The 15,111-nt window shown below is 42.1% G+C and overlaps 1 protein-coding gene across 2 annotated transcripts; it reads left to right on the top strand.

Moving 5' to 3' along the window:
- The first annotated feature begins 317 nt into the window (after positions 1–317).
- FYTTD1 (forty-two-three domain containing 1) lies at positions 318–15,057 on the top strand. Of its 2 annotated transcripts, XR_010990549.1 has the most exons (10): positions 318–474; positions 3,641–3,772; positions 7,070–7,215; positions 8,011–8,123; positions 8,922–9,018; positions 9,995–10,056; positions 10,823–10,897; positions 11,830–11,956; positions 12,346–12,525; positions 13,008–13,096. XR_010990549.1 is itself a non-coding variant. In XM_068164078.1 (9 exons), the coding sequence occupies exons 1-9, from the start codon at positions 372–374 to the stop codon at positions 13,101–13,103; spliced, it is 951 nt and encodes a 316-aa protein (XP_068020179.1). In that variant the 5' UTR covers positions 318–371; the 3' UTR covers positions 13,104–15,057. The 2 variants fall into 2 exon arrangements, 1 of the variants encoding a protein (XP_068020179.1); XM_068164078.1 differs by lacking the exon at positions 12,346–12,525 and having other exon boundaries at positions 13,008–15,057.
- Positions 15,058–15,111: the final 54 nt, after the last annotated feature.

Below are 15,111 nucleotides of genomic sequence, written 5' to 3'. Positions count from 1 at the left end.
ATTCTGTGCCTGAAGGGTGGGCCCCGCGGCACCCTGTCTGCCGCTGCAGCCGTGCAGGCACCGTCAGCGACAGTTCCAAAGGCGACATGGGGAAACGGGACAGGGCTAGCGCCGGGACGCCCCCCACCCACCCCCGCTGTACCTGCTCCTCCCATCCAGCAGAGGGCGGCGTGCCAGCTTCCGGGTGGGGGGATAGGAGAGGGGCGGCAGCGTTTCAGCGCAGGCGTCCGGGGAGTGGCTGCTGCGCATGAGCCCGGTGGGAGCGCAGGGGCGGTGAAACGCTGCGACGCGTGCGCAGCCGCATTTTGCGCATGCGTGCAGCCCGTGGGTCGGCTCGCTGAGGGGAGGCAGCGGTGGTCCTGCGGGGAGCTATGGGCGCCTTTGGGGCTGCGGCCCCGCCTTCGGGCTCCTCGGTCGCATCGGGAGCCCGCAACGGCAGCAGCGACAGCCTGGAGAAGATCGACATGTCCCTCGGTGAGGGGAGCGCCTCGGGCCCGCCGTTGTGAGGGAAAGGGTAGAGGGGCGCGGGCTGAACCAAGCGGTAGCGGGGGAGGGGCGGAACGAACCACTGTGCTTGCCGGGCCCCGGCGCGAGCGGACCCCATGGGGGCGTAGGGGCACACTGTGCGCCAAGTCGATCCAGGGTAGGAGGGCCGGAGCGCGGCGGCCCTGTGGGGCCGTCCTGATGCCGACGGGAGGCGAGGCTTGTCTGTGTCCCCGGGAGCAGCTAGACTCCTAGGGGCTTGGGCTGGGGATGTGCCGTCCTTGACTAGGGAGGACCCGAGTTTAGCGGGGAGGGTCCTCTTTGTTCAGCTGGGTGTCCGGACAGGCCGAAGACCGGAGCGCTGCCTGCGTTTAGCATCACCAGTGCCTGGGCCTTTTGCTGTGTGGACCTTGGGGAACGTCCCATGGCTTGTAATTGCAGGAGTAGAAGTGGTTTGGCTGCTGCACAGCCGGCCTTGCCTTTTTCTCATAGGAGGTTTGGAAGCTGGTCATGGTAAGTCGCCTTTGTAACTTCTCTGCGGTACTTGTACCAGTCAGATCAAGCGTGATGCCGTCTCCACCACGTAGTTTCCTGTGACAATCTTATCTCTTTCCTATCTTCCTATTGGTTGTGTGTGTTGGGGAGTTGCACAGCCTCATTACAGATCTGCAGAGCTGTGTCTGAAGTGTATCTTGACGACATCCATGCGCTCTCTCTCTATATACATATGTATCTCAAAGGGGTGTCTCCAATCAGTTCTCATGCTGGTCCTGTACATAGAGCCCACTTACCAGCTGAGGACGTATTTGGTACGTTCCTTAAGTGCATCTTCCAGTTTAGTTTAAAAAAGAAAACAAAACAAACTGGTTTTGTACACTCCTGGATTGCTCTGCGATCCTACCAGAACATGATAGGTAGGTACTATCAGGAGACTTGCTTCAAAAAGCTTTATCATTATATGAACCAGGATGTTGACTGTAGACTTGGCCTTTGTAGACCACTTTGAAATAATAGGATTTATACATTTTTCCTTTCTGTAAACAATCGAGTGGTGGTTTTTGTTTTGGCAAAGGAGATAAGTTGTGAAGTAGCATGTAGAGTTTGACTGGATGTGGACTAGCTTTGCAGCATTCTTCTAAACCTATACATCTATTTTTGCTTTAGCACACTGAATCTTTGTTTCCAAGGTTACCACGATTAATAGAGTTAATGATTCTGAGTGACTAGTTGTATTTTCATAGATTCTAATGTTTCTTGGCCAAATTCATCTTTTGGTTAGCCACTACTAGGTGTTCTGGATGTTGACTAAAGCAGCTTGCTAAGAGCTGTTGTGATGTCATGGTGATGTATTGTTTAAGTAGCTGCTGTGAGTGGGAGTGTCCCTCAACTTGTTTAGGTGCAAGGGTAACTTGCATGAGTTATCCACAGCTGCTGTCCCCAGGTCAAAGCTGCGTGGTCTGTTGTCAACAGAGATCCCACATCTGCAATCCCACATCTGTTGTGAGAGATACAGATATATCTAAGTGACACAACATTATTCACGCAGTCTTAAGATCTGGATGTTAATGTTGAGTATTTTCTCATGTAGTAATAAAGATTACACTTATTTTTGTTACTAATATGTTATGTGCAACTCACCTGAAGCTAAGCTTTCAGTTTGGTAATGTTGCCAGATTATTTTGCTGTTCTGTTCGTTGGTTTGATCTCTGGTCTCAGGCAAGATAGGAGAATGCTTCACTGTGTCTCAGCTAACCAAGTCCCAGATAACCTTCATTTCTCCCAATAAGAGAGTAGCCGAAACTTAAGCTCTTCAGCTACAATCTTGTAAGCCTTTGTGCAGCAACAGGTAACTTGCAAAAACAAGGGGTTTAAGATGGAGCAGATGAACTGTGAAGCAAGGATCTGTGCTCTTTAAACCCGGTGGGTTTGTGCCACAGGCACGTAGGAGTGGAAGAAGCCATTACACGTAATTGCATATTCTGCATTCAGATAATGCTCCTGGTTGAGTACTGCTGTTGGTAGTGATCATTTCCACTATTTTAGAGCTGTGTATCATTTTGAAGTGGCCTTGGTTTCTTTTGTCATATGACAAGGATCACTTGGGAACCCTTTCTCTAGGAATGATCCCTTTAGTAAAGAAGATTCTATAGAGGTCAAGCCCTGAGTGATCTGTATCACAGCAAAATAAGCTGATTTAGCTTTACTCCAGCAGCATATAAAACACTGGATAACAATGTTGTGCTTTTTAAAAAAAATGATTTTGTTGTTGCTTGTTTTCTCTGTTCTACCCTGTCCAAGTCCATTTGAACTCTCTTAGATGGATGTCCACATTTGTGGTAGCACCCTGTTGAAACATATGGATTTTATCAGTTGTGCTTTCAAGATGTAGATGTCATAAATATAGTCTGACATTCTCCCTTATGGTGTTTTTGTAAACAAGCTAACAGTCAAATGAAAGCCTGCCACATCTGTTGCTTTACTCTTACCTCCTGAGCCAGCTGCCACATCAGTGAAAGAAATCAAAATGGTGTGGGATGATTTGCACCTGACAGACCTGCTGTTCAATTTTCATCAGTTTATTACCTTACAAATATTCTTAAACCAATTAATAATTTGTTCAACCTTGTTTCCCTGGGTCATAAATAAGGTGATTGCTTTGGATTGCAGGTAGCTGGGGAGAAGAGTCTTCCTTTTAAAATTTTTTCTAATATCTCAGCCATGGTGAACCTATAGGCTGAGTTCTCAGTGTGATTTGTCTTAAGTTAGGACAGAAGGACTAAGGCTTGAAATTATGCTTTGTCTAGAATCTACAAAGTCTAGGAGTGAGATGGAATTACCTTTTCTTTAATGGTATACACAGACTAATGGAATCATTCTATTTGAAATTTAGTGCTGAGCTAAATGACATCTTTCAAGCCTCTTGGATTTTCTGGATTTATTGCAACTGCTTCTCTTCTGCTAGGGCATTATAATATAAAGTATTGTAGGACTAACAGGGATTGGGTGTTTTATGGCAATAACATTTCTGGAATCTTAGCTTGTCCTTGGTAGCTTTGCAAGATTAACTGGTCTGTCTCCCAACACTTCAAGCTGCCAGGTTTTTTCTTCAAAACTAGAATATATCTGCAGTGTGTCAAATTTTGTTATCTTCTTACAGATGATATAATTAAACTGAACAAGAAAGAAGAGAGAAAACAGTATTCCCCCCAAATGAAAAGGGGACTTCAGCAGAATCGAACTCGACAGTTCAGGACACCAGGTGCCAAGTGGGGAATCCAGCAGCAGAAAGGTCTGTATGCCAAACATCATGTGAGTTGTGCCTTTTGTTTGTTTGTTTGCTTTTTCCTTTAGCTGAAATGCAGTTTTGATTATAATTCATTTCTATGTGCTCCATGTATGCTTGGGTTTGTTTCTGGTGCAGTGTGTGAAAGTAAGTGATGTGTTTGGCCAACAGGGAGCTTAGGTGCTGGGGGGACTCTGCCTCAAGAAAGGATTTGCTTGCTTTCTGGTTTTCTTCAGTTTTGGAAATTGTGTGGATATTTTATTCCTTCTCAGACACAGATGGAAAGAGTCCTCATGGCAAAGCCTGTGCATTAGGAAGTGTGGGGGCCATGCCAGGGGTCAGCGCTCTGAGCAAAAGAGGCAGTGTATTTATATTTCCTAGGCCGAGTTCTCCTAATAGGCCTCCCCAAAATAGCTGTTACTACAGATTGTACTGCTGGCTCTGGGATGTATAGATAGGACTGTGTCTGAGTTGGCTTTTCTTGTTAAGAGCCTGGGGTGCAAAAGGAGTACCATGTCAGCCTTCTTAAGGCAATGCTTTCACGATGGAACGCAGAAGGGGGAAAAACTATGTAGGCAGGGAGTGAAGAAAGAAATGCACAGCAGGCACTTTACTGTAGAACCCCTGAGTAACTCTTAGGTTTTTCTTGATGAATGGGAGTTACATTCTGAAATGGTTTCCAGGTTTTAGTCCAGTATATAACCAGCACTTCATGGAAGTATAGACTGGTTTTGCTTACGTTTGGTTTTAAAGAATACATTTTTAGCACAGGATGATCAAAATACAGGAAAATACTCTCTAAGCAGAAAGCTTCCCTCCTCAATACAAGCTAAAGAGGTGTTTAAGTTTGCACAGGCAATTTCTTGTTTAGCAGCATTCATTTAAAACAGTGATCCCCATTTTGTCTTTGTCTTGGTTGATGTTTGTTGTAGTATCTTAGGTACAAATGTCTTTGGGTATCGTGTTGCTCAGGGCTCAGATGACTTTCTCTTTCTGTACCAGCATGGCAGTGTTACTGGTACATCCTCAGTGAAATGGTGACAGTGCAGGGAAATACACCAGTCAGTTCAAGTGTGAGAATATTTGTGTAGGTGAAGAGTAAGTGAATTTAAGTAGCAGGTTATCAAACAGGTAGGATTCTGTTTATGATCTAAAGGGCACATAAGAAACAAATACTTGAATTTAAAATTTTAAGAGGAACTTAAGCTGCAGGTCATTACACACTCTACATAGAGTTGTTTTGGCAGTTCCTGTTCTCTCTTGGAACTTTCCCTCCTCGTGGTTCCACTTCTAGGAAAAGCAAATAGTGTTTTTGCAAAATTGCCAGTTTCATGACATGTTGAAACATTCTGAATAGCTTTAACTGCTCCCTCCTGTACAACTCCACACGTTTTCTGCCGTTGAAAGCAAACTTCTTCATGTTTGTTTTTTTGGGCATAAGGTATCATTAAATAGTTCTGAGAATTTTCATTACTAATAGCTTGTGACCAATATATTTATTGTTGCTTTATTGTCATTGAAGTTACTCTGGTAAGTGGCAGATCCTCTGTTGTATGTGGACAGCTATGGAAACCACAGATGATCAACGGCATTCAATCCCTTGTGGGTTTAGGAGTGGCTGCCAAACTCTCTGTAAAGAAGCAAGGAGCTTGAGCTGGGATCTTTGTAGCTTTTGCAGGGAGAAACAGAGAGGAGAACCTTGTTCATTTGAATAAAAGTTGTCCTTGGTGATACACAGAATGTCACTTCACAAAACCCTGTGCAGCCTGAGCTAGCTTTGAGGGTGTCTTTTATTTGTGCATGGGTTGGTCCAGAGAGCTTGTAAGGTCTCTTTCAGCCTAAGTAACTGCTTTTCTATTTGAAAAGAAGAGCATTTGCTAACCATCCAGAAAACATGGATATGTAGGAGTCTCTCCATGGCAGATTTATCTAAGCTGGATTCTGATGGATGGCTTTCCTCATGTGATGGCTCCTGCCTCATGAAGAAGCACAGGTTTATTATCAATGCTGTGAAGTTGCATACGTCAAAACCAGATGTGTCTGCTGCTGTAGAGCTCAGTCTTTAGTCTTAAGTTTATCTTTCAGCCTGAGATTCTAGAGGGAATGATTCTTGGGGGTAAAAGAGAAGCATGGTGTATATTCATAGCACAAAGCTAAATGGCTCCAGACAGGGCTACCCAAACCCTTGTAACTGGAGATTTGAGATGTTTATACTACAGACCTCAGACTACAAGCCTTTTATATTCAAAGTCTGCTTTCAATTCTCAGTTACATCCAGACTGCCATGCAGACTTCTAATTGAAAACACTTCTAAATGTGATTCATATGCTGTTTAATACAGTTTTGCGGGACAGTTGCTAGGTTCCTTTTCCTTAAGTCATATCTTGGGAACCACTGATCTGAATAAGTAAGCTTTGAAGTTGCTTTTTTCATTTCTGTGAATTAGGCTGGTAATTTAAAGTTTGCTGAACGAGTAGGGAGCAGGTATTGTTTGGTTTGTTTTGGTTTTTTATTATTCAGCACTTGATGAAGTTCCATTTTGGACTAATTTGGTAGTCATTCTATACCAGAATGACTCTGAAGTTGTCCTAGTAGACATGTCAAATGACAAATTTTCAACAGAAATTAGTGCAATGAACTAGAGTGAAACCAGTTTGTGGGAGAAGCTGATTATTCTAGTACTAGGACTTGGGCTCAACCTTCTAAAATAGCTGAATAGAATAAACCAGGTTGGAAGAGACCTTTGAGATCGAGTCCAGTCTATCATCCAACACTAATCATCTAAACCATGGCACCAAGCACCCCATCCAGTCTCTTCCTAAACACCTCCAGTGATGGTGACTCCACAACCTCCCTGGGCAGCCCATTCCAATGGCCAATCACTCTTTCTGTGAAGAATTTCTTCCTAGCATCCATCCTAAACCTCCCCTGGCACAGCTTGAGACTGTGTCCTCTTGTTCTGGTGCTGGTTGTCTGGGAGACTAGACCAGCCCTCATCTGGCTACAACCTCCCTTCAGGTAGTTGAATACAGCAATAAGGTCTCCCCTGAGCTGCCTCCTCTCCAGACTAAGCAAACCCAGCTCCCTCAGCCTCTCCTCATAGGGCTTGTGCTCCAAACCCCTCCCCAGATTTGTTGCCCTCTTGCTCTGCCTCAGGTGGTCATTGCATTGAATGACCAGATTGTCCTGAAGTCTGATGATAGCTTCTGCTCTAAGGCTTGAAGTGTGCAGCCAAATAACATGTGTGGCCTGCATACCATCTCAAATCAATGACAATTGTTGAACTCTTTGTGCTTGTTGCAGGTTATGGTAAAAATCGTTTGGGACGCAGAAAGAAGATAGCAGGGAAGAAGCATCCTTACGGAGTTATAACTGGCTTGGCAGCCAAGAAAGCAGTGGGTTCACACAAAGGAATTAGCCCTCTGAACAGACAGCCACTGAGTGAGAAGGTAAGTGATGCAATTCTAGCGGTTCATGTAAGAACAGGTTAGAAAAGTGACACATGATGGTTTCAGAGCAATGCTACCAGAATAGAAAATGGAGACATCTGGTACAGCCTTTTATTAAATTGGGGATGTGTTATCTGTGTTCTCATTTGTTTCTAGGGGGGTGGCCAAGGACTAGGTTTGAAAGGTTTTTTTAACACTTAATTGGGTTGTCAGTCATGAAAATTGAAGTACAGAAGTATATTCTGTGCAAGTATGGAGGTGGTTGCTGTGGTTTTACAAAAAAGGCTCTAGTTACCAGGAGTTCTTGCCTTTCCATTTCTTCCTTCCAAGCCAGTGATTCAGCTGACATGCAGGTGTTAAGCATGTGCCTGTTACAGAAATGGAAGTTTTTGCCAACCTCTTAAGTCCCATCAGCAGCCCTCCTCTTCCACTCTCCTCCAGTGCATTGCTGTCTGCTCCATCTCATTTGGTATTGCAGAACAGGGATTGCTTTCTGATTTGTGAGGAAGAGCAATTTTAAAGACCTGGAGCATGCATTTTGTCAGTTTTAGGGAGGTGCAGTAATCAAAAAGTAAGTGCTAAACTCTGCTGGTTGGTTGGTTGGTTTGTTTTTTCTGATAACGAGGGGATATAGAATTAATAGAAGTGTAGAAGGTGTTTTCAAATTATGTTAGGCTGTGAAAGGTAGGCAAAGCCAAACGTATTCTACATGCAGTTTGTAAATGGAAATTGAAGGAGAAGTGTTTGTCTGTGTACGGTGGAGGTCTATGCTATAAATATTTATTCTGTTTTAAGAATGCACAGAGGAATTACCCAGTTTTGAAAAAGAAAACAAACCTGCAGAGGCAATCTGAAATGCAGAGAAAACAAGCTCCAGCCCTCAGGAGGCCTGCCCCACTCAACAGAAGGTAAAATACCAGATCTGCTTTCTGAACTCTTCTTGACAGTTTTCCATAGTGAGTCTTGTTTGACAGGGCTGAGCCAGGATTAGACAGTAGCTACTGGCCACAGTAAAATGGTTGAGATCATTATGTATGGAATTCCTTTAATTTGGAAGCCAAGCATGAGATAAACATGGTCTTCATACAAAGGCAGATATTTATTACCTCGTAGAGCACTCAAGAAGTACCTCTGTCTGTGAACACCTGGTGTTCTGCCTTCATGCAAATCAAAGACAGCTTATGTGAAGATGACCAACGTGGATTTCGGTAGCTTTGAAGTGACGGCCCTGGTTTAGTGAACTTCCTGAACGAAGTACCTTGTGGGAGCTGCCGCCATCTGCAGTTTCGTGGGAGCTATTGCATGTTCTATTTGTGCTGAAAGTAACTTGTGAACGGCATCTTAACTAATCCACACAATGAAGATTTTCACTGTGTGACTCTGCTATGGAAACTGTAAACAAAATTCTTTATTCATGTCAGGACTGCTCCTTTTCATCTAATCAGCAACATTTAAGTGCTGAAGGATGCTGAGAAAAGTAAAAAAACAGAATTAATAACCCTGCTGGCCTGTGCCATGGGAGTGCTAGTCATCCATGTCCACTTATGGGTAGTGTTTTGTTCCTAGTAGATGAGAAGCTTGTTGTAACCAAAGTGATCAGCCTCGGAGGCAGCACTGCCGATGTCCTTAGGGATGTCTTGGGCACCTTTCTTTCCCTGATGTTATCTGCAGAGCCTTTGATAACTATATTTTAATAAATATTACAGGAATAATGTGCCATCTGCTTTTGCCAGAATTGGAAACAAACTAAATCAGCAGAAAGACACTCGTCAAGCAACTTTCCTGTTTAGAAGGGGCCTGAAGGTAAGAAAATGACAGCAAAGCTGTGCCATACATTGTAAGCTAATCTGTAACACTGATATTAATGAATTGATTTTGAATATCTGATCTGAGTAGAAACTTCAGGTGGTCTGAGAAGTGGGCACAGGTTCTTCCAGGGAAATGTACTTGTCCTCTTCAGTTACTGTAGCCTGTTGAGTCTCACTTCCTGTTTCAGTGTGTCTGCGCTGTTCTGAGGAGCAGGGAGCTTGACAGGGTGTTTGAGAGTAATTGCAAGGTAGCCATTTTTCTGTGAAAAATAAATGTTGGCAAGCACTCTTCTTCACTCAAAGCCAACTTCTGATTGCTGCACAGAGCAGAAACAGGGTTCAGATGGTTTGGTGTTTGTTGAGGCTTTTTTTTCCTAGTTATTTTGGAGTTATTTCTTTTAGCTAATTGTGGATTTTAGTATAGAGAGTGTGCAGTGAATGGTAGTGGTGTTCTCAGTTTTCTTTTGTGCCTTCATTCTACATCTGCCATCAGTGTGACTGAAGGTAGCTGCTGTCTTTCATCCATCTGGATTGCAGTTACTGACAGGAGGAAGAAAAAGAAAGCCAAAGTCCTTCAAAACAATGGTGGGACTTGGTGACATTGAATATTATGTGTGTTAGCAATGATCAGATTAGGTACTGGCCATTTTTCTTTCTTGCTGGCCTGGTAATATTTTAGTCTATCTCAGTAAAGAGCATGTTTGCTGACATAATCCTCTAAAATGTTTCCTTCTCTTCATTGGTTAAGTTACTGAAATGGACAGGTGTTTTGTCCTTCAAATAATTTCTTTCCAATATCTTAAAAATGTAACAGGATAGTTATCTTTGAAGTCACTCTGAAAGTACAATGCTGTTTGTGCAGAGTGTACAAGCAGCTTTAAACTTCTGGGTTTGAACTTCTCTATTTCCAGCTGCTACACCGGAAATCGAAACAGTATTCAAATCCGCTGTCTGTATTGGTGTCTTTTCAGGTGCAGGCCCAAGTGCAGTCAGCAGATGATCTTGATAACCAGACAGTAAAGAGAACTCGCCAGTAAGTATTTAATTTGGAATACTACAGGTTAGTTACTCAGATGATTCTGGTTTTAGTATGGCTTCCTGACTATGCCTGTTGAATTGAGTTGGTTTTTTCCTCTGTAGGCATGTTAACTGAGTGACAGTCATCTTCTCCCTATTCTCAGTTATGTCCTAAAGTATTTTTTGGTTTAACCAGAAGTTGTTCATTTGCATAAGATGCTTGCAGGAATTAGGGGAAGGGAGTAACTTGAGAGGATCAGACTGATCTCTACCACTCATGAATACTGCATAGACTGGAAGGAACATTCAAACGCCAATGTTCTCCTGAGCTCTTGATGCAATTTCCATTTGGTCTGTGAGGCAGTTTGGAAATAAGCAAGGCAGGTCACAAGGTAGCTTGTTGGTAACACAACAAGCTGAGTAAGCAGGGTATGTCACAGACCCTGTGTGCTGTCATCTCTTTTATTTGCTATGAGAACCATTTTGGCCCCATCTCTGGCAAGGAAACTGTTTTAAAAGTAAACATTTAACTCAGTGCTGTAGTCCTCAAGCACCTTACCAACATGTGATCTAGTGCTCACCAGAGTAGGTTTAGATAATGTAAAAGACATCAGAATCAATAGCCAGGCTTCTTGTAGATTAACTGCATGTGCTCTTCATACTGGCCAATATTCTGAAAGGTTGTCCATTCTTTACTAGCCAGTGTCTTTTTGACAGACTTTTAGAGGTAACCTGACTTAAATGTCTGCAGTGCTTTTATGATTTGTGTGTTTTCAAACTAGATGGCGAACTTCCACCACAAGCGGAGGGATTCTGACCGTGTCCATTGATAACCCAGGAGCAATCATAACCCCAATGTGAGTTTTCAAAAAAGGTTCTGAAATGTTTTTGATGTAGCTGAAATCACTGTTCTGAGGCATTTAGCCAAGATGCTTGCAGGTAGTATTTCAGGTGCCCTCAAGGTCACAGCTTCTCCCGGAAAACTTTTAATCTGTCCCCTGAGTGTTTCTAAATTACGTTTGAATCATATTACAGCTGGATTTCACGAGGTATATCCCAGTCAGGAGTTTGATATGGTTTATAGAGCTGACTGGTGGACTGAAAGATTTTCCCCTTGTCTCTCTTCCAAATCAGACAATATTGCAGCTGTTTTCCTTGCCTATCTGAATGAAAGTGAATGAATGTTGATGTGGTGATAGCTCCTCCCTGATTCCTAAAGAACACAGAATTAACCAGGTTGGAAAAGACCTTCAAGATCATTCAGTCCAACCTATCACCCAACACCATCTAATCACCTAGACCATGGCACTAAGTGCCTCATCCAGTCTTATTTTAAACACTTCCAGTGATGGTGACTCCGCCTCCCTGGGCAGCCCATTCCAATGGTAAATCACTCAGATACTGATAGAGTTGTGCTTGAAGAGAGCATTTGCTCTATTGGTCTTTGGGAGGTTGATGGTACTGTTGTTTCATGAGGTGTTTTATTTTAAAAATCTTTTATCTGTACCATGTATGCATGTATAGAAGTAATTAACTGCAAATTATGCATTTGTCAGTAGGATTGAGAGATAAGATTGCTTCCTGTTAGGACATGTTAACTGATAGCAGTAACCAATGCTACCCTTCTGTAGTTCTGTCTGACTTTTACCTTCTTAAGTTTGTGCCCTCTAGCTATTCATCCAGCATGATCAAATGGCTTGATTAAAAGTCCATACCTCTATCAGCATTAAGGATTTATTGCATAAACCATGTATTCACTGTGTCCTTTGTAACATTTGTTCTTTCACAGTTCCCAGAAATTACGATTAACTCGTACTCCTGTGCCGCCATTTCTGATGAAGAGGGACCAGCCTGAAGAGAAGAAGATTCCCAAAGGAGTTCCATTGCAGTTTGATATTAATAGTGTTGGAAAACAGGTAAATGCATTTTCTTTCCTTAAGGTGGAGGTAATTTTCAAGCCACATGAAAGTCAGTGACCAACCACTTTGCTTCTATACTCACTAGTGACAGAAAGAGGGAACTAGTGACTACTACTTGTTTCTACTTCCAGTTCTTTCTCTAACTTGCTGTGTAACTTCAAGCAAGTAACTAGACTCACTGTTCCTGTTCCTCTAGTTCATGTCCTGTGTGCCCACATGCTTTAAATGGAATTTAAAATGTCTAAGATTTCTAAAAGTCTTTTGGCCTTCCTGCTGTGCTTGAATCAGCAGCTGCGCATAATGCAGAGATGAGCTTCTTTCAGTGATGTAACTTACATGGAACCCTGGCAACTAAATTAATAAGGCAACTTTTGTTATGCATCTAGGGGAAAAAAGTCAAACGTGATGATGTAGAGGCTTGAAAGATGAGCAATTTTTCACAAGTTTGAAAGCAGGCAACGTGGTGCAGGAATTGAGGGAGTTCTTACAAGGTGAAAGAATTAGCTGCTGTGCCAGCTGTAGAAAACTGCATGGGCTCAATGCATCAGTCTGGATTTGGTCCTTCTGTGAGTAAGCAGTATGTCAAAAATAGTCTACTTCTATATTGTAAAATTAACTGAACTTTTGGGCTCCAGTCTACTTCCTTGCCTGGATGGAGTAGAAAGCAATCTGCATTAACACAGTTAAATTGCTGCTTCTGTTGAAGTTGTATGGGGAAATGAGCGTAACGAAAGTTCCCTTTTTCAGTCTGTTCTCAGTTAACATGCAATATTTTGTGCATATTGCCAATCTTGACATTGTGTACCATGTGTTCTCACTGCATTCTGAGAAATGCTGGCATATGATGTATAGTCCAGTCTGATTTTCAAGTGGTGTGGGAAATTAGGAAACGAAGTTAGACCGCTGCCTTAAAAAATATCCCAGGGAAGCAGTTAGGAAGTCAAGTGATGATACAGAGTAAAGAAAAAATTATCCATGTCTCCATTATTTTATTTTAGTTAAATTAACCTAACATCTTTTACATCTGTGGTGAAACTTTCTTTTTCAGACAGGGATGACATTGAATGAACGTTTTGGGATCCTGAAGGAGCAAAGAACAGCGCTGTCCCAGAACAAAGGAAGCCGTTTTGTAACAGTGGGGTAACCTGACAGATGGACTTGAGCACCATTCCCAACTACCTGAGAAACTGAGACACAAATGGGCAGAGGAATACAACATACATCACTGAAATTTTTCAAGACTTCTTGCTAAGATGGTGGCAAAGCTCTCTGTCTTTGTTACTTTCACTTTGAATGGTAAAAGACGTTGCCCAGAGAGAGGGAATAGTGGGGAAACTAATCTGCTGGACTGGCACCATCACCAGGTTGGAAAAGAATCTGTGGCCCAGCTGATGACAAATACTGATTTTTTGAGTCATCTGGCAACAGAAACACAAATAGGAGTTTTAAAAGTTGGAGGTTCCTTGTTTAGGACTGTTCAGTACCTGTTCTTTTCTCCTCTGTTATGGTAGAGATTGTGTGCTTCATTACAAACCCCTTTCTAGGGTTTTTAGGGACCACCTACAAACTTTCCTTTGGACTGCAGTTGGCACGGAGCCTCAGTCCACGGGTACATGGGTAATCACGTAGTGGCATTTTTCATGGGAGCATTGGTTGTTAACTTCTTCATGCTTTTGAAGTTCCATTTTATTTTATCTTTTTTCTCTCTCAAAAACTAAGTGTTTTGAATCCTTGCTTTCTCAAATAAAGCTGTTAGCTGAGACCCCCAAATATGTAATTGGGATGGGAGACTATTCTACTCTTATCCTTAAAAGTGGTCCAGATCATACTGGGAGGACAGCTGCACAGGCAGTATGAGAGTCATTTATATTGCAGATACCTCAAGTTCATCATCCTCCTCTGTAAATGGAGTATGTCACTCCTGATTTTTCATAGACTTTTATCTTCTTTCTGGAAATTTTTTCACAAACTTAATGCAATAACTTAACATTTTTGAATAGTTTCATAGGAATAAATACAGCAGTTCATGAGGAAGTCGTTGGCATGGTAGAGTCCCTTACCCTCCCAGACGCAGGATCCTCATCTTGCATACTTTGCCGCAGAGAGTTTCCTCTGGATCTCAAAAACAGCCAGAGGCAAGCAATCTAATGACACTTGTTTGTGTATACCAAAGAGAGGTAAAATGTGATGCTAGTCAGCAGTGGTTAAACATCTTGGCATCAGCTGAAACTGGGGACCATTGCTAGAGGAAAGGCCTTAGTTTGCCAACATAAAGCATTAAGCAGGAGCATATAGTCACTTATTTTTGTGCATTGGAATCTGCAGGTTGGTAGTAACTGGGGCATCTTTAATCTGGACTTACAGGCTTGCTGCAACTGAAGCACCTGTTCAGAATTGCTTCCAGACCAGGAATTGGAACTTGCACTGTTCTTTAGCAATGAGATTTAGGTACAGTCAGGTAAAAGAATGGTTGCCTTGCTGCATCCAGAAACTTTTATGGTATTTGAAGTGGATTTACTTCCTTTTATTGTTCTTGAAGTATTTACATTTGACTTCTTACAGAGTTGGTTTCCTTCCATTTTTATCTTAAATTCCAAGTTTTCTAGCATTTACATGGGAACTTCAACTTTGAAGAGCATTGGACAGTAGAAGGGCTTTTGTTTGTATAGCAGTTTTAAACTATAGTACTTAAACCATTCTTTTTAATGTTGAAAAATATACCTTAGCAGAAGCAATCTGAACATAATGATGTTAAGGTGGTTTGTTTTCTTAATTACTAGGAGAAATTTTTTTGGGGGGGAAAAAGATGTCCCACTGTTAGGATTTGAGTAGATAGTGTTGTCAGTCATCCTGTTTCAGTGTATACATTTTCCATGTGCCAGGATGCAACAAAAAAAACCACAAAAAATTTTCTTTTGCATCAACATAGATGCAAAACATTGATGCAATGCATCAAAAAAATGCTAGTTTGTATTTAATGAGAAGATGCTTTACACTGTACCTTTTGGTATTTTTTGGAGAAGTTAGAACATTTGATCTATTCTGAAGCTGTTAATTTTTTTTTTGTTTTGTTTGTTTTTAATAAAAAGTTAAAGGTTTCATAGTGTCTTGTTCATGTGATAACCACCTGGGCAGGATTTTGGTTATATGAT

Source organism: Melanerpes formicivorus, unplaced genomic scaffold (genome assembly GCF_026170545.1).
Source record: "Melanerpes formicivorus ecotype bairdi unplaced genomic scaffold, bMelFor1.0.p_v2 SCAF_76, whole genome shotgun sequence".
NCBI classification, from domain to species: Eukaryota; Metazoa; Chordata; class Aves; order Piciformes; family Picidae; genus Melanerpes; species Melanerpes formicivorus.
This window is presented reverse-complemented; position numbering and strand designations above follow the sequence as displayed.